Source organism: Arachis hypogaea, chromosome 1, assembly GCF_003086295.3.
Source record: "Arachis hypogaea cultivar Tifrunner chromosome 1, arahy.Tifrunner.gnm2.J5K5, whole genome shotgun sequence".
Lineage (NCBI taxonomy): Eukaryota > Viridiplantae > Streptophyta > Magnoliopsida > Fabales > Fabaceae > Arachis > Arachis hypogaea.
Genome location: NC_092036.1, coordinates 60,578,724 through 60,600,150, shown reverse-complemented (window position 1 = coordinate 60,600,150; position 21,427 = coordinate 60,578,724). Strand labels below are relative to the sequence as shown.

At 37.4% G+C, this 21,427-nt stretch overlaps 1 protein-coding gene across 4 annotated transcripts; it reads left to right on the top strand.

Moving 5' to 3' along the window:
- Positions 1-77: 77 nt before the first annotated feature.
- On the top strand, positions 78-16,814 carry LOC114924416 (protein NRT1/ PTR FAMILY 6.3-like). Of its 4 annotated transcripts, XM_072198581.1 has the most exons (11): positions 78-1,554; positions 1,640-1,791; positions 2,051-2,130; positions 14,795-14,875; positions 15,163-15,220; positions 15,396-15,512; positions 15,605-15,782; positions 15,880-15,919; positions 16,099-16,240; positions 16,345-16,400; positions 16,543-16,814. In XM_072198581.1, the coding sequence occupies exons 6-8, from the start codon at positions 15,440-15,442 to the stop codon at positions 15,911-15,913; spliced, it is 285 nt and encodes a 94-aa protein (XP_072054682.1). In that variant the 5' UTR covers positions 78-1,554; positions 1,640-1,791; positions 2,051-2,130; positions 14,795-14,875; positions 15,163-15,220; positions 15,396-15,439; the 3' UTR covers positions 15,914-15,919; positions 16,099-16,240; positions 16,345-16,400; positions 16,543-16,814. The 4 variants fall into 4 exon arrangements, with proteins under 4 accessions (XP_072054682.1, XP_072054683.1, XP_072054681.1 ...); XM_072198582.1 differs by lacking the exon at positions 16,099-16,240 and having other exon boundaries at positions 16,282-16,400; XM_072198580.1 differs by having other exon boundaries at positions 16,099-16,400.
- The last annotated feature ends 4,613 nt before the right edge of the window (positions 16,815-21,427 follow it).

Below are 21,427 nucleotides of genomic sequence, written 5' to 3'. Positions count from 1 at the left end.
AAGCAAGATTTGGGAGGACTACTTGATTATATCCATGTGGACAGAATTAAATCAACCAAATTATTTTTTTATGTGTCATGAGTTTTCTCTCAGTAGATTTGTGCTTGGATATGGACTAAAGATTGATGCTGTTGTTAGTCACTGCTAAATGTTCTCTAACATTTTATTTAAGGCTTGCTAAAATATTCCTTCAAATTGAAAATTACCATCCCTAGAAAATTTCAAGAACTAGGCAGGTCATCGCCATCAAGTATAGCTGCTAGGTTCTTTGTTATGAAACTTGTGGGCCTACGTAAACTTCCAGTACATTGATGGTTTCTATCAATGTAAAGAAAAAGGAATATTATGCTAATGGAGTAATTATTATTGGGTTGTCCATAGCTCAAGAAAAAAAGTTGTTACTGTCACAAAATAGTCCATTTTTACATTCCATATATGTAAACTAGATTTGATCTCGATATGAGCAGTATGTGTTTATTGATGAGCATAGAGTACATATTTTACCTGTCATCCGTAAAATAGTTTTAACATTTTCGTATTCTTAATTCCTTATTGCCGTTTGAACATGGTTCAGATGTAATTTTATCTCCATTGGCTATATCTTCACAAAGACCTTTTAGCTTTAGGTTTGTTTTAGTTTAATACTACTAGAACTGATCCTAGTTTCAGCTGTTGCTTGGAGTTTTATGCATGTCTGCATTAAAAAAAAAAACTTCAATTCACATTTACGGGATATTTTCTTAACTATTGTTGTGTATTTCTTCTTATTTTAGTATATTTTTTGTTGATCATCAACATAAGCAACCTCTTTCCTTTTCACTGAGTATAAGTATGTGGGAATCTTCATGGTGGCTTTTGCCATCTTGATATTCCTCTTCCTTGGCTCTGTGTAAGGATTCAGCACAAGCCACCAGCCTTGCACCTATGATGAATCCAAGATGTGTAAACCAGCTCTAGCTACTGCCCTCTTTAGCACCATTTTATTCTTGCTCGGTGGCGTCACGTCGCTAGTCTTCGGTTTTCTTGGAATGAAAATTGCTACTTATGCAAATGCGAGAACCACTCTGGAGGTGAGGAAGGGTGTTGGAAAGGCTTTCATCACTGCATTTAGATCTGGTGCAGTTATGGGATTTCTCCTTGCTGCAAATGGTCAATTGGTTCTTAACATAACAAGGTGATTGCCGATAATGTGGGTGATAATGTTGGGGATATTGTTGGTATGGGATCTGATCTCTTCAGTTCATATGCCGAGTCATCCTGTGCTGCCCTTGTTGTTGCTTCCATCTCCTCTTTTGGGGTGAACCATGAGTTGACTGCTATGTTGTACCCTCTCATTGTCAGCTCTGTGGGTATTATAGTCTGTTTACTTACCACCTTATTTGCAACTGACTTTTTTGAGATAAAGGCTGTGAAGGAAATTGAGCCGGCATTGAAAAATTAACTCATTATTTCCACTGCTTTAATGACCATTCGGATTGCAATTGTTAGTTGGATTGCACTACCATCTTCCTTCACTATCTTCAATTTTGGAGTCCAGAAAGATGTCAAGAACTGGTATCTTTTATAATTCTCCATTAGCAAAATATTGAATGGTACATTGTCCTATTTTGGAACTAATGAGATTGCTTTCTGTTTGCAGGAAACTATTTTTGTGTGTTGCTGTTGGTCTTTGGGCAAGTCTTATTATTGGGCCTACGTAAACTTGGTCTTCCAACTATTTTTTAATTTTCTGTGCAAATATGATGGGAATAAGATGGGGAGGAAAGCAAGGGAATGGAATGGAGTAGAGTGGTATAATCATATAATTGTTCTGTTCCATTGTTTTGATATTTTTGTTATTAAAATGAAGTAATTTTTCATTCTATTTTTTTGATATAGCAATGGAATATACTAATTTTGTTGGGGGAAAGAAATTAGCATTTTGCATTAAATTCTATTCCTCCCAAATTAGAGGGAAGAAAACCAACACAAGATGGTGGCATTAGATGGAATTTATTATATCATTTTCCATGTCGCTCCCACTTTCTGAAGTCCTATTCTTTTTCTTAAGGTTGATAGAGGTGGGGAAGATGCTTTGCTTGTCAGCAACTATAATGGGGGAGTTCTTGCTATTACTGATGGTGTTTCTGGGTATGCCACTCTCTCTCTCTCTCTCTTTCTCTCTCTCTATTTGTATCTAGCTCTTTCCTAGTGTAAAACTTCAATCATTGAACAAAAACAGAATATAAAACTTTGAAACTGGTTTTGAGTAATTAACTTAACTGGAGTAAGATTGTGGTGCACGAAATCACAATCACACTTTTGCAATTCCGCACAACTAACCAGCAAGTGCACTGGGTCGTCCAAGTAATACCTTACGTGAATAAGGGTCGATCCCATAGAGATTGTCGGCTTAAAGCAAGCTATGGTTATCTTGTAACTCTTAGTCAGGATATCAATAATGATCCTTAGTTTTAATTGCAGAAAGTAAAAGAACATGAAATAAAGAGTACTTGTTATGCAGTAATAGAGATCAGATTGGGGTTTTAGAGATGCTCTGTCTTCTGAATTTCTGCTTTCCTACTATCTTCTTCTTCATGCACGCTAGACTCCTTCCATGGCAAGTTGTATGCTGGTGGATCACCGTTGTCAATGGCTACCCGCCGTCCTCTCAGTGAAAATGGTCCATGTATATGGCTAATCATCTGTCAATTCTCATTTGTGTTGGAATAGAATCCGTTGATACTTTTGCACACTATCACTGCGCCCAACATTTATGAGTTTGAAGCTCATCACAGTCATCCCTTCCCAGATCCTACTCAGAATACCACAGACAAGGTTTAGACTTTCCGGATCTCAGGAATGCTCCTAATTGATTCTAGCTTATACCACGAAGACTCTAATCTCACGGATTTGAATGCTCTGTTGTCAGGAGAGGCAATCAAACTCATGAACCAGGAGCCCAAGAGATACCTACTCAATCTATGGTAGAACAGAAGTGGTTGTCAAGCATGCGTTCATAGGTTGAGAATAGTGATGAGTGTCACGGATCATCACATTTATCATGTTGAGATGCGAATGAATATCTTAGAATAGAAAAAAGCGTGATTGAATGAAAAACAGTAGTAATTGCATTAATCCATTGAGACACAGCAGAGCTCCTCACCCCCAATCATGGCGTTTAGAGACTCATGCCGTAGAAGATACAAAATTCAGATGTAAAATGTCATAAGGTACAAAATGCATCTCTAAAAGTAGTTTTTATACTAAACTAATAACCTAGGTTTACAGAAAATGGGTAAACTAAGATAGATAGTGCAGAAATCCACTTCCGGGGCCCACTTGGTGTGTGTTTGGGCTGAGCATTGAAGCTTTCACGTGCATAGGCTATTTCTGGTGTTAAACGCCAGCTTTGGTGCCATTTTGGGCGTTTAACTCCAACTTTTATGCCAGTTCTGGCGTTTAACGCTAGAAAAGGGTAAAAAACTGGCGTTTAAACGCCTGTTTGCACTATCAAATCGCGTGCAAATTATAGACTATTATATATTGCTAGAAAGCCCAAGATGTCTACTTTCCAACGCAATTAGAAGCGCGTCGATTGGACTTCTATAGCTCCAAAAAATCCATTCCGAGTGCAGGGAGGTTAGAATCCAACAACATCTGCAGTCCTTTCTCAGCCTCTGAATCAGATTTTTGCTCAAGTCCCTCAATTTTAGCCAAAAAATACCTGAAATCACAGAAAAACACACAAACTCATAGTAAAGTCTAGAAATGTGATTTTTGCATAAAAACTAATAAAAATATTCTAAAAAGTGACTAAAGCATACTAAAAACTACATGAAAATACCCCCAAAAAGCGTATAAAATATCCGCTCATCACAACACCAAACATAAACTGTTGCTTGTCCCCAAGCAACTAGATAAATAAAATAGGGTAGAAAGAAAATCAAGAGGCCATACATCTCAGAGTTTTAAGTGAAGCTCAGATTCTAAGTAGATGAGCAGGACTAGTAGCTTTTTGCTCCTGAACAGTTTTGGCATCTCAATTTATCCTTTGAAATTCAGAATGATTGGCATCCATAGGAAGTCAAAATTCGGATAGTGTTATTGATTCTCCTAGTTTAATATGTTGATTCTTGAACATAACTACTTTATGAGTCTTGGTTGTGACCTTAAGCATCTTGTTTTCCAGTAGTACTACAGGATACATAAATGCCACAGACACATAACTGGGTGAACCTTTCAAATTGTTACTCAGCTTTGCTAGAGTCCCCAGTTAGAGGTGCCCAGAGTTCTTAGGCACACTCTTTTGCTTTGAATCACGACTTTAACCACTCAGTCTCAAGCGTTTCACTTGGACCTTCATGACACAAGCACATGATTAGGGACAGCTTGATTTATCCGCTTAGGCCAGAATTTTATTCCCTTGGGCCCTCCTATCCATTAATGCTCAAAGCCTTCGATCTTTTTTACCCTTGCCTTTTGGTTTAAAGGGCTATTGGCTTTTTCTGCTTGCTTTTTCTTTATTTTTCATTTTTTTTGCAAGCTTTGTATTTTTCACTACTTTTTCTTGCTTCAAGAATCAATTTTACGATTTTTTAGATTATCAATAACATTTCTATTTCTTTTTAGCATTCTTTCAAGAGACAACAATTTTAACATTCATAAACTTTACTATAAAAAATATGCATTGTTCAAGCATTCATTCAGAAGACAAAAAGTGTTGCCACCATATAAAAATAATTAGAATTTTTCTTATTGAAAACTTGAAATAATTGCCTCCTTACTCTAAAGAAAATCTACTATTTTATTCACATTTAGTGATGATGAGAAGAATAAATTATAGCTTACTTGGAGATAATAAAAATAAAAATAAAAATAAATACCCTAATTACTAATACTCATGTAATTCTTAATATAGGTTTCTAATAATAAAAGTTATCACAGATTTAAGATTAGGACTCAACAACCTTTATTTTGGGAGATGGATGCTCCTTCAATCTGTGGGGTGTCTGGTCCCTCAAGGGAGAGCTTCTGGCGCTTCAGCTCCTGTAGTTCACGCCTTTGCTTTTCTTGTTCCTTAAGTAGCTTGCAGAGCATGCTATTTTGATTTTGCTATTCTTCCTTAAGCTGATCCATAGCTTCTTGCAGCTTGATGACAGATGCTTCTAGGCAGGCCCAGTAGTCAATTTGAAGGATTTCTGGGAGGAACTCCTGTGCCCTCCTCTTGATGGAGTTGTCGTGTACTTGTTGTCCCTCCATTGACTTTTTAGTGATTGAATGCTCGACTGAGATGAACTCATCCACTCCCATCTGTACCCCAGCATCTTTACATAGCAGAGAGTTAAGCTTGGGTAAGCCAATTTGGCTTCAGTGGAGTTCTTATTTGCAATTGTGTAAATATCACAAGAAATTAGATGATGAATCTCCACTTCGTTTCCCAGCATAATGCAATGAATCATCACTGCTATTTTGACAGTGACCTCAGAGCGGTTACTAGTGGGCAATATAGAATACCCAATGAAGTCCAAGCAGCCCCTAGTGACTGGTTTGAAATCTCCTATCTTGAGTTGGTTTGGGACACCTTTTGAGTTTGTTATCCACTTAGTTCCAGGGAGGCATATGTCCTCTAGAACTTGGTCCAAACGCTTATCTACTCTCGCCATTCTCCTATTAAAGGATTCTGGATCATCTTGTAGTTGAGGCATCTTGAAGACCTCTCTTATTTTGTCAAGGTGGAAGTAAATAGTCTTTCCTCTGACCATAGTTTGAAAGGTATGGAAGGCAGTTCCCGTCATTCTCTGTTTATCTGTTAGCCACAGATTTGAGTAGAATTCTTGGACCATGTTTTTTTTCACCTTTGTCTCAGGATTAGCTAAAATTTCCCAACCTCTGTTTAGAATCTATTCTTGGATCTCCAGATATTCGTCTTCTTTCATATCGAACTTAACTTCCGGGATCACTGACCTCAAACCCATTATTGTGTGGTAATGGTCTGCATGTTCTTTGGTTAATAACCTCTCATGATTCCAAAGTGGTTTTGGATTATTCTCTTTCTTGCCTCTTAAAGTGGTTTGTTTTCCTTTAGGGGCCATGATTGGTGAGGTTTTGCTCAGTAATCACGGAAAAACACACCAGACTTAGAGGTTTGCTTGTCCTCAAGCAAAAGAAAAGAAAGGAGAGGAATAGAGGGGGAGACAGATTTGAATGGTGGAGGTATGAGGATGGCTGAACGTGTATTTAAAAGGGAGGGGGTAGGTTTCGAAAATTTTGAAAAAGATATGATAGAAAGATATGATTTGTAAAAGATGAATCATGATATGAAAAATATGACATTTTAAAATTCAAAAGATATGGAAAAGATATAAAGAAGTTAAATCTGAATTTTTGTTGATGCATCTAAGAATTAAAAGATGATATGATGAGTTGGAAAAGATTTGGAAAGAAATTGAAAAGATAAATGAGTTTTTGAAAAAGATTTGAAAGGGATTTTGAAAGAAAATTAAAAAGAATTTAGAAGATTATTAAATTTTTGAAAATTGAATTTGAGAGATGAAAATTTGTAACATGTTTATGCAGAAAATTATGAATTAAAACCTGAAAATTTGAAAAAAAATTAAAGTGAACAAAGAATCACCTCCCCTTGTCAGTTCTAGTGTTAAACGTCCAGAATGGTATCCATTTTGGCGTTTAATGCCTATTTGTTGGTCAATTTGGGCGTTTAACACCCAGCTAGGTACCCTGGCTGGCATTAAATGCCAGGAATCCTTTGTCACTGGGCATTTTTCTAAACACCCAAGATGCTGCAACTCTGGCGTTAAATGCCTAGAATGGTACCCATTCTGGCATTTAACGCCCAGAATGGTATCTTTACTAGCATTAAACGCCCAGAATGGTACCCATTCTAGCGTTTAACGCCCAAAATGCCTCTTACTGGCGTTTTCGAGCCAGTGAGCTCCTTTTCTCTGCTTTGTGTTCTGAATCCTTCTGTAACTCTGTAAACTTCTGCATTTGACAATTAACCTTAAAGAAAATTTATATCAAACTCCTATAATTATTATTTAAATAACAAGAACCCTTGCTAATGACTGGGTTGCCTCGCAGCAAGCGCTTCTTTATTGTCTTTAGTTGGACTTTTACTGAGCTTCAGTCTAGTATCAGTTTTGAGCATTCTTGCTCAACATTTCTTTCAAGATAATGTTTGACTCTCTGTCCATTAACAATGAACTTTTTGTCAGAGTCAATATCCTAAAGCTCTACATATCCATATGGTGACACACTTGTGATCACATATGGTCCCCTCCACCGGGATTTTAATTTCACAGGGAACAATCTGAGCCTAGAGTTAAACAGCAGAACCTTCTGTCCTGGCTCAAAGACTCTGGATGACAGTTTCTTGTCATGCCACCTTTTTACTTTCTCTTTGTAAGTTTTTTGCATTTTCAAAAGCATTGAGTCTAAATTCCTCTAGCTCATTCAACTGGAGCAATCTTTTCTCTCCAGCTAACTTGGCATCAAGGTTTAGGAATCTGGTTGCCCAGTAGGCCTTGTGTTCCAGTTCCACTGGCAAGTGACAGGCTTTTTCATACACAAGCTAGTATGGAGAGGTCCCTATAGGAGTTTTGAATGCAGTTCTGTATGCCCATAGAGCATCATCCAGACTCATTGTCTAATCCTTTCTACGGGTACTCACAATCTGTTCCTGGATTTATTTTAGTTCTCTATTTGAGACTTCAGCCTACCCATTTATCTGTGAATGATATGGAGTTGCCACTTTGTGGTTAATTCCATATCAGATCAGAGCAGAGTCAAGCTGTTTATTGCAGAAATGAGTTCCTCCATCACTGATTAGTATTCTAGGGACACCAAATATGCTAAAGATATGTTTTAGAGGAACTTCATCACTGTTTTAGTATCATTAGTGGGTGTGGCAATTGCCTCTACCCATTTAGATACATAACCTTTTGCCACCAGAATGTAAGTGTTTGAGTATAATGGTGGGAAAGGCCCCATGAAATCAATACCCCATACATCAAACAACTCAATTTCTAAGATCCTTTGCTGAGGGATGGCATAACCGTGAGGTAAATTACTAGCTCTCTGGCAACTGTCACAGTTACGTACAAACTCTCGGGAGTCTCTATAGAGAGTAGGCCAGTAGAAGCCACATTGGAGGACTTTTGTGGCTGTTCGCTCACCTCCGAAATGTCCTCCATATTGTGATCTATGGCAATGCCATAGGATCTTCTGTGCTTCTTCTCTAGGCACGCATCTGCAGATCATTCCGTCTGCACATCTCTTAAAGAGATATGGTTCATCCCACAAGTAGTACTTTGCATCAGAAATTAATTTTTTCATTTGCTTTCTGCTGTACTCTTTGGGTATGAATCTTATAGCCTTATAGTTTGCAATGTCTGCAAACCATGGTATTTCCTGAATGGCAAAGAGTTGCTCATCCAGAAAGGTTTTAGAGATCTTAGTCAGGGGAAGAGACGCCCCTGCTACTGGTTCTATCCGGGACAGGTGATCAGCTACTTGGTTCTCTGTCCCTTTTCTGTTTCTTATTTCTATATCAAAGTCTTGCAGAAGCAACACCCATCTTATGAGCCTGGATTTTGAATCCTGCTTTGTGAGTAGATATTTGAGAGCAGCATGGTCAGTGTACACAATCACTTTTGATCCTACTAAATAGGATCTAAACTTGTCAATGGCATAAACAACTGCAAGCAGCTCTTTTTCTGTGGTTGTTAATTCTTTTGGCGTCATTTAGAACACAACTGGCATAGTAAATAATGTGCAGAAGCTTGTTATGCCTTTGTCCTAATACTGCACCAATAGCATGGCCACTGGCATCACGCATTAATTCGAATGGTAATGTCCAGTCTGGTACAGAAATGACAGGTGCTGTGACCAACTTAGCCTTCAGAGTCTCAAAGGCCTGCAAACACTCTATTCCAAAGACAAATGGTGTATCAGCAGCTAGCAGATTACTCAAAGGTTTTGCAATTTTTGAAAAATCCTTTATAAACCTCCTATAGAATCCTGCATGTCTCAGAAAGCTTCTGATTGCCTTAACGTTGGTGGGTGGTGGTAATTTTTCAATTACCTCTACCTTAGCTTAATCCACCTCTATTCCTTTGTTCAAAATTTTATGCCCAAGGACAATTCCTTCAGTCACCATAAAGTGACATTTTTCCCAGTTTAAAACTAGGTTAGTCTCTTGGCACCTTTTCAGAACAAGTACTAGATGATCAAGACAGGAGTTGAATGAGTCTCTAAATACTAAGAAGTCATCCATGAAGACTTCCAGAAATTTTTCTACCATATCAGAGAAAATAGAGAGCATGCATCTCTGAAAGGTTGTAGGTACATTACAAAGACCAAATGGCATCCTTCTGTAGTCAAATACTCCAGATGGACATGTGAATGCTATTTTCTCTTGATCCTGATGATCTACTACAATTTGGTTATAGCCTGAATAGCCATCCAAAAAGCAGTAATAGTCATGACCTGCTAGTCTTTCTAGCATCTGGTCTTTGAATGATAAAGGAAAATGATTCTTTCTGGTGGCTGTATTGAGCCTTTTGTAGTCAATACACATACGCCACCCTATAACTGTTCTTGTAGGAACCAGTTCATTTTTTTTCATTATGAATCACTGTCATACCTCCTTTCTTTGGGACGACTTGGACAGGGCTCACCCAGGGACTATCAGAAATAGGATAAATAATCCCAGCCTATAGTAATTTAGTGACCTCTTTCTGCACCACTTCCTTCATGGCCGGATTTAGCCGCTTCTGTGGTTGAACCACTGGCTTAGCATCATCCTCCAATAGGATCTTGTGCATGCATCTGGTTGGGCTAATACCCTTAAGATCACTTATGGACCACCCAAGAACTGTCTTGTGTGTCTTTAGCACCTGAAGTAGTGCTTTCTCTTCTTGTGGTTCTAAGGCAGAGCTTATGATTACAGGAAAAGTTGCATCCTCTTCCAGAAATGCATGTTTCAGGGATGGTGGTAGTGGTTTGAGCTCGGGTTTAGGAGGCTTATCCTCTTCCTGAGGAGTTTTCAGGGGTTCTTCTGTTTTCTCTGGTTCCTTCAAATTAGGCTGAACATCTTTAAAGATGTCCTCTAGCTCTGATTCAAGACTCTCAATCATATTGACTTCTTCCACCAGAGAGTCAATAATATCAACTCTCATGCAGTCTTTTGATGTGTCTGGATGCTGCATAGCTTTGACAGCATTCAACTTAAACTCATCCTTATTGACTCCCAGGGTCACCTCCCCTTTTTGGACATCAATGAGGGTTCGTCCAATTGCTTGGAAAGGTCTTCCTAGAATGAGAGTTGCACTCTTGTGCTCCTCCATTTCCATCACTACAAAGTCAGTGGGAAAGGTAAATGGCCCAACCTTGACAATCATGTCCTCAATTACGCCTGATGGATATTTAATGGAGCCATCAGCAAGTTGGAGGCATATTCGGGTTGGTTTGACTTCTTCAGTCAAGCCAAGCTTTCTGATAATGGATGCAGGTATTAGGTTAATACTTGCCCCAAGATCACATAGAGCTGTCTTGGTACAAGTACCCTCTAATGTGCATGGTATCATAAAGCTTCCGGGATCTTTAAGCTTCTCTGGTAAGCTTTTCTGAATGACTGCATTGCATTCTTCAGTGAGGAAAACTTTTTTAGTTTCTCTCTAATCCTTCTTATGACTTAAGATCTCTTTCATGAACTTAGCATAAGAGGGTATTTGCTCAAGTGCCTCTACAAACGAGATCTTTATTTCAAGAGTCCTGAGATAGTCTACAAAGCGGGAAAATTGTTTATCCTGTTTCGCTTGGCAGAGTTTCTGAGGATAAGGCATCTTGGCTTTATATTCCTCAACCTTAGTTGTTGCAGGTTTATTTCCTACAGAGGTGGTTGGAGAAGCCTTCTTAGGAGGGTTACTATCAGCACTTGCAGGTGTCTGATCCCTCATTGGCGTTTGAACACCAGAATTAGGGGTTGGATAGGCGTTTAACGCCAATTTTTCACCCTTTTCTGGCATTTGAACGCCAGAACTGGACATGGACTGGGCGTTTAACGCCAGTTTTTCACCCTTTTCTGGTATTTGAACGCCAGAAGTGGGCATCCACTGGGCGTGTAACGCCAATTTTCACCCTTTTCTGGCGTTTGAATGCCAGAATTATTCCTCTCTGGGCTCTTACTGTCCTCAGAGGGATTTTGGGCAGTGGTTTGCTCATCCTCTGTCCATTGTTCCTTCATTGACTTTCTGTTGCTTGAGTTGAGAGATTTAATGTCTTCCCACTCTTTAATTGAACAGCTTGGCATTCTTCTGTTTTTTGTTTGGATAACTGCTGTTTTGTTTGATTAAATTGTTTTTCCATACTTTGGTTAGCATCCTTGGTTACTTGTAGCATTTCCTTAAATTTTGCTAGCTGTTCTGTTAGATAACATAATTGCTAATTGAATTCAGAAACTTGTTCTGGAGGACTAAGTTCAGCGGATACTGCCTTAGCCTCTTCTTTCATAGAAGACTCACTACTTAAGTACAGATGCTGATTTCTAGCAACTATATCTATGAGATCTTGAGCTTCTTTAATTGATTTTCTCATGTGTATAGATCCACCAGCTGAGTGGTCTAGAGATATCTGGGCTTTTTCTGTAAGCCCATAGTAGAAGATGTCTAACTGCACCCACTCTGAAAACATTTTAGAGGGGCATTTCCTTAGCATCTCTCTGTACCTCTCTCAGGCATCATAAAGGGATTCATGATCCTTTTGTTTAAAGCCTTGGATGTCCAGCCTTAGTTGTGTTATCCTTTTTGGAGGAAAATATTAATTCAGGAATTTGTCTGATAACTATTCCATGTTCTTATGCTTGCTGTGGGTTGGTTATTTAGCCACCTGTTAGCTTGATCTTTTACAGCTAATGGAAATAGTAATAATCTGTAGACATCCTGATCTACTTCCTTATCACATACTGTGTCAGCAATTTGTAAGAACTGTGCCAGAAACTCAGTAGGTTCTTCCTGTGGAAGACCGGAATACTGGTAATTTTGCTTCACCATGATATGAACTGGGGTTTAGCTCAAAATTGCTAGCTTTGATGGGGGGTATACAGATACTACACCCATATGAAGCAGCAGTGGGGTTAGCATATGACCCCAGAGTCCTTCTGGACTGTTCATTCCCACTTAGGTCCATGATGGAGAAAGGGAGATGATGTGAGACAAAATTAAAATAAAATAAAATAGAAAAAAATCAAACAAAAATTTCGAAAATTAGAAAAGTAAATAAAAGAAAATTTGAAAAGTAAAATAATTAATTAATTAAAAAATATTTTAAAAGATTTTTGAAAAATTAAAAATAAAAATAAATTAAAAAAGGATTTTATTTTGAAAAAGATTTAAGAAGATAGAATTTTTAAAATTGAAATTTTGACTAAATCAATCCTAATGTATTCGAAAATTATGACCAATTAAAGGAAATGATATTTTTTTCTATTTTTTTTAATATAATGAGAAAATAGAAAAACAACAAAGTGACACCAAACTTAGAATTTTTTTAGATTAAAACAAGGAAAGCAAACAAGAAAACTTTGAATGTCAAGATGAACACTAAGAACACTTTTAAGATCAAGATGAATACCAAGAACAAAGTTTGAAAATTTTTAAGAAAAATAAAAACAATAAAGGACACCAAACTTAAAAATTTTTATACCTTGGACACTAATAATTCGAAAATATATAAGATAAAAACGCAAAAGACACCAAAATTAAAACATGAAACTAAATTCAAAGAAAAAATAAAAAATTAGTAAAGAAAAATAAGATTTTTGAAAAGTTTTTGAAAAGAAAAAAGAAGACTCAAATTTAGTGACTATAAACCAAAAAGAAAATTTTTTTTCCTAATCTAAGCAACAAGATGAACCTTCAGTTGTCCAAACTCGAACAATCCCCGACAACGGTGCCAAAAACTTGGTGCACGAAATCACTATCACACTTTTGCAATTCTGCACAACTAACCAGCAAGTGCACTGGGTCGTCCAAGTAATACCTTACGTGAGTAAGGGTCGATCCCACAGAGATTGTCGGCTTGAAGCAAGCTATGGTTATCTTGTAACTCTTAGTCAGGATATCAATAATGATTCTTAGTTTTAATTGCAGAAAGTAAAAGAACATGAAATAAAGAGTACTTGTTATGCAGTAATGGAGACCAGATTGGGGTTTTAGAGATGCTCTGTCTTCTAAATCTCTGCTTTCCTACTATCTTCTTCTTCACGCACGTAAGGCTCCTTCCATGGCAAGTTGTATGCTGGTGGATCACCGTTGTCAATGGCTACCCGCCGTCCTCTCAGTGAAAATGGTCTATGTACATGGCTAATCATCGGTCGGTTCTCATTTGTGTTGGAATAGAATCTGTTGATCCTTTTGCACACTGTCACTGCGCCTAACATTTATGAGTTTGAAGCTCATCATAGTCATCCCTTCCCAGATCCTACTCGGAATACCACAGACAAGGTTTAGACTTTTCGAATCTCAGGAATGCTGCCAATTGATTCTAGCTTATACCACGAAGACTCTAATCTCACGGATTTGAATGCTCTGTTGTCAGGAGAGGCAATCAAACTCATGAACCAGGAGCCCAAGAGATACCCACTCAATCTAAGGTAGAATAGAAGTGGTTGTCAGGCACGTATTCATAGGTTGAGAATGGTGATGAGTGTCACAGATCATCACATTTATAATGTTGAGATGCGAATGAATATCTTAGAATAGAAACAAGCGTGATTGAATGAAAAATAGTAGTAATTGCATTAATCCATTAAGACACAGTAGAGCTCCTCACCCTCAATCATGGAGTTTAGAGACTCATGCCATAGAAGATACAAAATTCAGATGTAAAACGTCATAAGGTACAAAATGCATCTCTAAAAGTAGTTTTTATACTAAACTAGTAACCTAGGTTTACAGAAAATAGGTAAACTAAGATAGATAGTGTAGAAATCCACTTTCGGGGCCCACTTGGTGTGTGTTTTGGCAGAGCATTGAAGTTTTCACGTGCATAGGCTATTCCTGGCATTAAACGTCAGCTTTGGTACCAGTTTGGGTGTTTAACTCCAACTTTTATGCCAGTTCTGGCGTTTAACGCCAGAAAAGGGTAAAAAGTTGGCGTTTAAATGCCAGTTTGCGCTATCAAATCTCGAGCAAAGTATAAACTATTATATATTGCTAGAAAGCTCAAGATGTCTAATTTCTAACGAAATTAAAAGCGCGTCAATTAGACTTCTGTAGCTCCAGAAAATCCATTCCGAGTGCAGGGAGGTCAGAATCCAACAGCATCTGCAGTTCTTTCTCAGCCTCTGAATCAGATTTTTGCTCAGGTTCCTCAATTTCAGCCAGAAAATACCTGAAATCACAGAAAAATACACAAACTCCTAGTAAAGTCCAGAAATGTGAGTTTTGCATAAAAACGAATAAAAATGTACTAAAAAGTGACTAAAACATACTAAAAACTACATGAAAATACCACCAAAAAGCGTATAAAATATCCGCTCATCAGATTGCATCATATGTTAAAATTGAGCTGTATTAACATTATAGTTTTCTCATTCTGTGCCACAGTTGGGCAGCAGAGGATGTGGATCCTTCGTTGTTCCCACGTGAATTGCTGGCTAATGCTTCTAATTTTTGTCATCTAACCACAGTTATTATTATTATTAATATATTCATAAATATGTGTGTTAATTTTATAAAAATAATACTCTAACACACTCTCTTTCTCTCTCGCTCTCTCTCTCATTGCACAGTAGTTGATTATTAGAAGACTAATTGTGTGTTCGCTTAGAGATTTTTGGTCCAATTCTTTCAACTTTTTGCTTGGAGTTCAGGTTAGTGCAATTCTTGTGTTGTCTTTAACTTGTTGATCTGCAGATATATTATGATCACCAAGTGCTTCTTGATTATTTAATTTCAAAGGATACTGGAATAAGCTATGCTAAATATCTTGTGAGGTATTTTAAATTTTGTTGTCAATCACATTACTTTCTCTTTCCTTGGTTTTAAATAAAATAGTTAGAAAGGGTTTTTATTGTTGTTATAATTATTAATAACCAGGCAAAGATATAATCAAATCTTGTTGTGGTGACTGGTCTCTATGATTTTGTGGTGACTGCAGGTACATGATTTTCATATCTTATTTTCAAAGGCAAAAAAAATACTTTCTATTGATTCAGGTAAAGACTTTGAAGGCTTTAATAAAAAGAATAGTACTACTACTATTCCATTATGGCCCTTTCCTTGTTGCATATAAAGGGGGGTGAGGCTGGTGGATCCTGAGGCATAGCACCCCTTACTTCTCCTATAGAAGCTTTAATATCTGATCTGATCTTCCTTTAATTTAATTTGTAGCATAATGAGTGCTCTCCCCACAACACAAGAGAAAATAATCCCAGATGCCACCAACTACAAGGGTGCTTCGGCAAAGCGGTCCAAGACCGATGGCTTCTGCCTCCGCCATGATTCTAGGTCACTTCTTTGTTAATAAACTCATCATCATGATATGTATATATATCTGTTCTTCTAGCTAGTCTTATTCATTATATATGTAATAATAACAGGAGGAGAAGTGATGGAGAGGATGACGACACTGGGTATTTCGGTGAATTTGGTGACGTACTTGACCGGTACCACGCACTTGGGCAATGCTGAATTTGCCAACGTTGTTACTAACTTCTTGGGCACCTCATTCATGCTTTGTTTGCTCGGTGCCTTTCTTGTTGACACCTTTCTCGAAAGGTAGTATATATAGATTATATCTTCCCATCCCTTTTACTTTCTTTCTTTCTTTCAAGCTTCATTCTTCATTTCCTTTTTTCACTTTGATGATTGGCAGATACCGCGCCATTGCCATCTTCGCTACTGTTTAAGCAACGGTAATATATATGTTTCTAACATTTTCATACATGTATGTTTAATTTGTTTTTTGTTTCGATCTGTTCGATAAAGATGGACATAAACCATATTCAGCTAGCATGTAGATCTATTTAATTAATTCATTAAACTCAGTTAATTAATCATTATACGCTGATGTCTAATAATAACGAAATAATAGATAAACATGGGGTGGCGATCTTGGCTATGTCGATGAAAATACCAATCTTACACCCTCCAAAATGCACAAGAGACAGTGGGGGACCTTGCTAAAGAGCCACCAGCAAACAGTGGGTGAAATACATTTATGCATTGGTGTAAAGGTTTAGGAAGCTCACTTTGATTGCTGCTTTTTATATTACAGATTACACAAATGGCTGAAAACATCAATTAAACACGGGTATTATTTTATGACTCCTTATAATAGATAGATGTCCAGTCTAGAAGTGCTGAAGGTGAATGAGGAAAGGAAGAGTATTGGAAGTAAGAGCCACTGTTTCTCTTTTTATAATATGTTTATCTCCTGCAAATGGATTATGATTTTAAATTGAAAATTATTTGGCTTACGCAGTTGTTTCTATTTGTTTTTCTATGCTTTCTGCTGTGGATATCACTCCTCCAAAAGTTATTGTAGCACGCAGAAAAAATCCAAAGGTCTTAGTAGAACAAGTCGCCAGGAAAAAGAGAAAACATTGAATGGATCTTAGAAGAATTGGACAACTTTAACTCGGTTTGGCCCTAATTTTAGACTAGGTTTATGTTTATATTTAGGCAATTCTGATAGTGGTTAGCACAGTATAGATTTTACAGGTTTTCTTTTTTCAATGGTATTTGTTTTGAAATATAGTTGATGTATCAATACACTTTCTTGATGTATGGTTGTTATTTATTATTATAGTTGATGTATCAATATACTTTGTTTGTGTTTTGAATTATATTGACTTGTTTGTTTATAGTACTTTCTTTTAATTTAATAATACGATGAATTTGTTTATTTTTTGAAATAATATAAATATTCAAATACAAATTAGATAAAAATTTGTATTAAATTTATATTTATTTTGTATGAAAACAAGTTTATTTTGCAATGGAAAAATCTAAAAAAATTATATTTTTTCTCCCTGACGGATTTACAGACGGATTTTCTGTCTGTAATTAGAGTGTGAGATGATTTTCCAAAGTTTAAATTACACACAGAAAATCTGTCGCAAAATCCGTCTGTAATTATAGACAGAAAATCCATCTGTAATTACAGACAAAAAATCCGTCTGAAAATCCGTTTGTAATTACAGATGGAAAATCCGTCGGAAAATCCATCTGTAATTACAGACGGAAAATCCGTCGAAAAGTTCGTCATTTTTCAGAAATGGATGGAGAATTCACAGAGGGAAAATTCGTCGGTAACTGGTAAAAATCCGTCGGTAATTTTCTGACGGAAAAAAATCCGTCGATAAATAATTTCCGACGAGGCTTTTACAGAGGGACAAAATCCATCGGTAATTTTGTCGGTAACCAAAAATCCTTCTGTAATAAAGACTAAATCTGTCTGTATTAATTCATTTTCTAGTTGTGTTTGAAGCTTATCACAGTCATCCCCTCCCAGATCCTACTCAGAATACCACATACAAGGTTTAGACTTTTCGGATCTCAGGAATGCTGCCAATTGTTTCTAGCCTATACCACGAAGGTTCTAATCTCACTTATTTGAATGCTCTGTTGTCAGGAGATGCTAGTCAAACGCATGGATCAGAGACCCAAGAGAATATACTCTAGCTAGCGTCCAATGACTACGTTGAACATCATGTCGACCGCCTGTGGTTGTCAGGCACGCGGATCTTGGCTAAGCGAGTACTGAAGATAGTGGGTGATTGTCACGGGTCACCCCTTCAGTCTGACTTAACTGAATTAAGTACAAGAGTATAGCTTGGAGAAGAAGTAGGCATGAATTGGAGGAAAAACAATAGTACTTGCATTAATTCATGAGGAACAGCAGAGCTCCTCACCTTAATCTATGAGGTGTAGAAACTCCACCATTGAAAATACATAAGAACAAAAGGTCTAGACATGGCCAAATGGCCAGCCTCCCAAATGGCATAAGAATTCAAAAATAGGGAAAGAAGACCTGATCAAAGGATCGAAAGGTGGTCCAAAGATATGAATACAATAGTAAAAAGTGCTATTTATACTAAACTAGTAAACTAGGTTTACAAAAAATGAGTAGATAGTGCAGAAATCTACTTCTGGGGCCCACTTGGTGTGTGTTTGGGCTAAGCTTTGAAGCTTTCACGTGCATAGGCCATCCTTGGAGTTAAACGCCAGGTTGGTTGCTAGTTTGGGCGTTTAACTCCAGCTTTGGTGCCAGTTCTGGCGTTTTATGCCAGAAAAGGGTCTCTGGTGGGCGTTTGGACGCCAGTTTGGGCCATCAAATCTCGGACAAAGTATGGACTATTAAACATTGCTGGAAAGCCCAAGATGTCTACTTTCCATCGCAATTGAGAGCGCACCAATTGGGCTTCTTTAGCTCCAGAAAATACACTTCGAGTGCAGGAGGGTCAGAATCCAACAACATCTGTAGTCCTTTCTCAGCCTCTGAATCAGATTTTGGCTCAGGTCCCTCAATTTTAGCCAGAAAATACCTGAAATCATAGAAAAACACACAAAATAATAGTAAAGTCTAGAAATGTGATTTTTGCATAAAAACTAATAAAAATATACTAAAATATACTAAAAACTACCTAAAAATAATGTCAAAAAGCGTATAAATTATCCGCTCATCAGACCAAATTGTAAAGGTCAGAGCGGGGTAGGCTACAAGGGGATCAGGTGATGGGAAGCAGAATCATGTTGAAGAACATTTGGGAATGGATAACTTGATAGCACATGTAGAGGAAAGAATAGTAAACCTAGAGAAACAGAGTTGAGGAAGAAGACTAGAGAAGCAACTGCAAGAGAGAAGGAGGCTTCATTAACAAAGTCTAATGATAAGATCAAAACCAAAACCTGAAGCACCTCTATTAGGTTCAAAAACTTAAGAATAATTGCCTTCTTTCTGAATTTTTCTACTAGAATGTATACACACAATTGCTTGAAGATTTTAAAGTAAAAATTGTCGATGACATTTATTTGATATGGGCAACATGGTTGGAATTTGATTATATTTATAGTTACGTATTCTTGTTTTACCTATACATACGTATATGTTTTATGGTATATATTTTTGTGAGTTAGTTATTGAAGTTCCATACTAATTTCAATAGCATATGAAGGCTAATATGTTGTAGTAAGTCAGTCCGAATACCAGAAAATAACAACCTTTTTTTAGTGACATAAATGCTTAACATTGCAGTCATGTTATAACTCAATATTCGGCAATTCTGTAAGAGTAGGAAAGAGAAGGGCATGACAATATAGACTGATGATTTGGTGACTTCCATGACAAATCATGCAGCCACCACAATAGATAATTGACACGATCTGTTTTTCTTCTTATATACTAGTATGCAGCATAAATATGAACAAATGAGAGAATGAAGAAGCTGAAACTCAACTAGAATATTATGTTGGGCTTGGGGAAATTGGTGAATTGCAACTTGTTAGTCAAGTTTAATTGCTTTCCTTTCAGAATTTTTCCTGTATAGGTTTTCAAATTCGTAATCCCTGGAACCTAAATAAATCTTAACACTTCTAGTTTATCTGACCATGATGATTGGCCACTGCTTTATTCTAATATACATCAATTGTTCAGCAAAAAGTGGATTGCTATTTTTTATTAACTCTCAGGTTTTGTAATTTTGATGATTGTTAATTTTTCATTGTAGAAAAATTGTCCAAGCAACAAATATCGCCGAGAGTAGCATCACCATAGATGATGTTGCGTATGTCATAGACTGTGGTTGGTGCACGGAATTGTGATCATCAACAATGGCGCCAAAGACTTGGTGCTCTCAAACGTGAATCACACTTCGTCACAGCTCCGAACAACTAACCAGCAAGTACACTGGGTCGTCCAAGTAATACCTTACGTGAGTAAGGGTCGATCCCATGGAGATTGTTGGTATGAAGCAAGCTATAGTCATCTTGTAAATCTCAGTCATGCAGATTCAAATTGGTTATGGAGTTTTGATAATTAAAAGATAAATAATAAAATAATAAAATAAAAGATAGAGATACTTATGTAATTCATTGGTGAGAATTTCAGAAAAGTGTATGGAGATGCTTTGTTCCTTTTGAATCTCTGGTTTCCTACTGCCTTCATCCAATCCTTCTTACTCCTTTCCATGGCAAACTATATGTTGGGTTTCACCGGCGTCAATGGCTACCTCCCGTCCTCTCAGTGAAAATGGTCCAACTACGGGTTACGTAGGGCTAATCATCTGTTGGTTCTCGATCATGTAGGAATAGGATTTACTATCCTTTTGCGTCTATCACTACGCCCTACAGTCGTGAGTTTGAAGCTCGTCACAGTCATCCCATCCCTGATCCTACTCAGAATACCACAGACAATGTTTAGACTTTCCGAAGCTCAAGAATGCTGCCAATGGATTCTAGCTTATACCACGAAGACTCTGATCTCAAGGAATTGAAGGCTCTGTTGTCAGGAGAGGCAATCAACACGCATGAGCCAGAAATCCAAGAGATACACACTCTAGCCTTTGCTTGTAGAACGGAAGTGGTTGTCAGTCACGCGTTCATAGTTGAGAATGGTGATGACCGTCACGTAATCATCATATTCACCATGTTCTTGTGTGCAAATAAGTATCTTAGAACAAGAATAAGCTTGAATTGAATAGAAAATAATAGTAATTGCATTAACACTCGAGGGGCAGCAGAGCTCCACACCCTTAATCTATGGTGTGTAGAAACTCCACCGTTGAAAATACATAAGTGGTTTGCAGGTCCAGGCATGGCCAAATGGCCAGCCTCCCCAAAAATGAAATTATATCATCCCGAATGTCTCTATGATCCAAAGATGAAAATACAATACTAAAAGGTCCTATTTATAAGAAAACTAGCTACTAGGGTTTACAGAAATAAGTAAATGATGTAGAAATCCACTTCCGAGGCCCACTTGGTGTGTGCTTGGGCTGAGCATTGAGCTTTACACGTGTAGAGGATTCTCTTGGGGTTAAACGCTAGTTTTTATGCCAGTTTGGGCGTTTAACTCTGGTTTGTAACGTGTTTTTGGCGTTTAACTTCAGAATAGGACAGAGAATGGGCGTTTGAACGCCAATTTGTATCATTAAAACTCGAGCAAAGTATGGCCTATTATATATTGCTGGAAAGCCCTGGATGTCTACTTTCCAACGAAATTGAGAGCGCGCTATTTGATGTTCTGTATCTCCAAAAAATCTACTTCAAGTGCAGGGAGGTCAGAATCCAACAGCATCAGCAGTCCTCTTTCAGCCTCTGAATCAGATTTGTGCTCAGGTCCCTCAATTTCAGCCATAAAATACCTGAAATCACAGAAAAACACACAAAATCATAGTAAAGTCCAGAAATATAAATTTTGC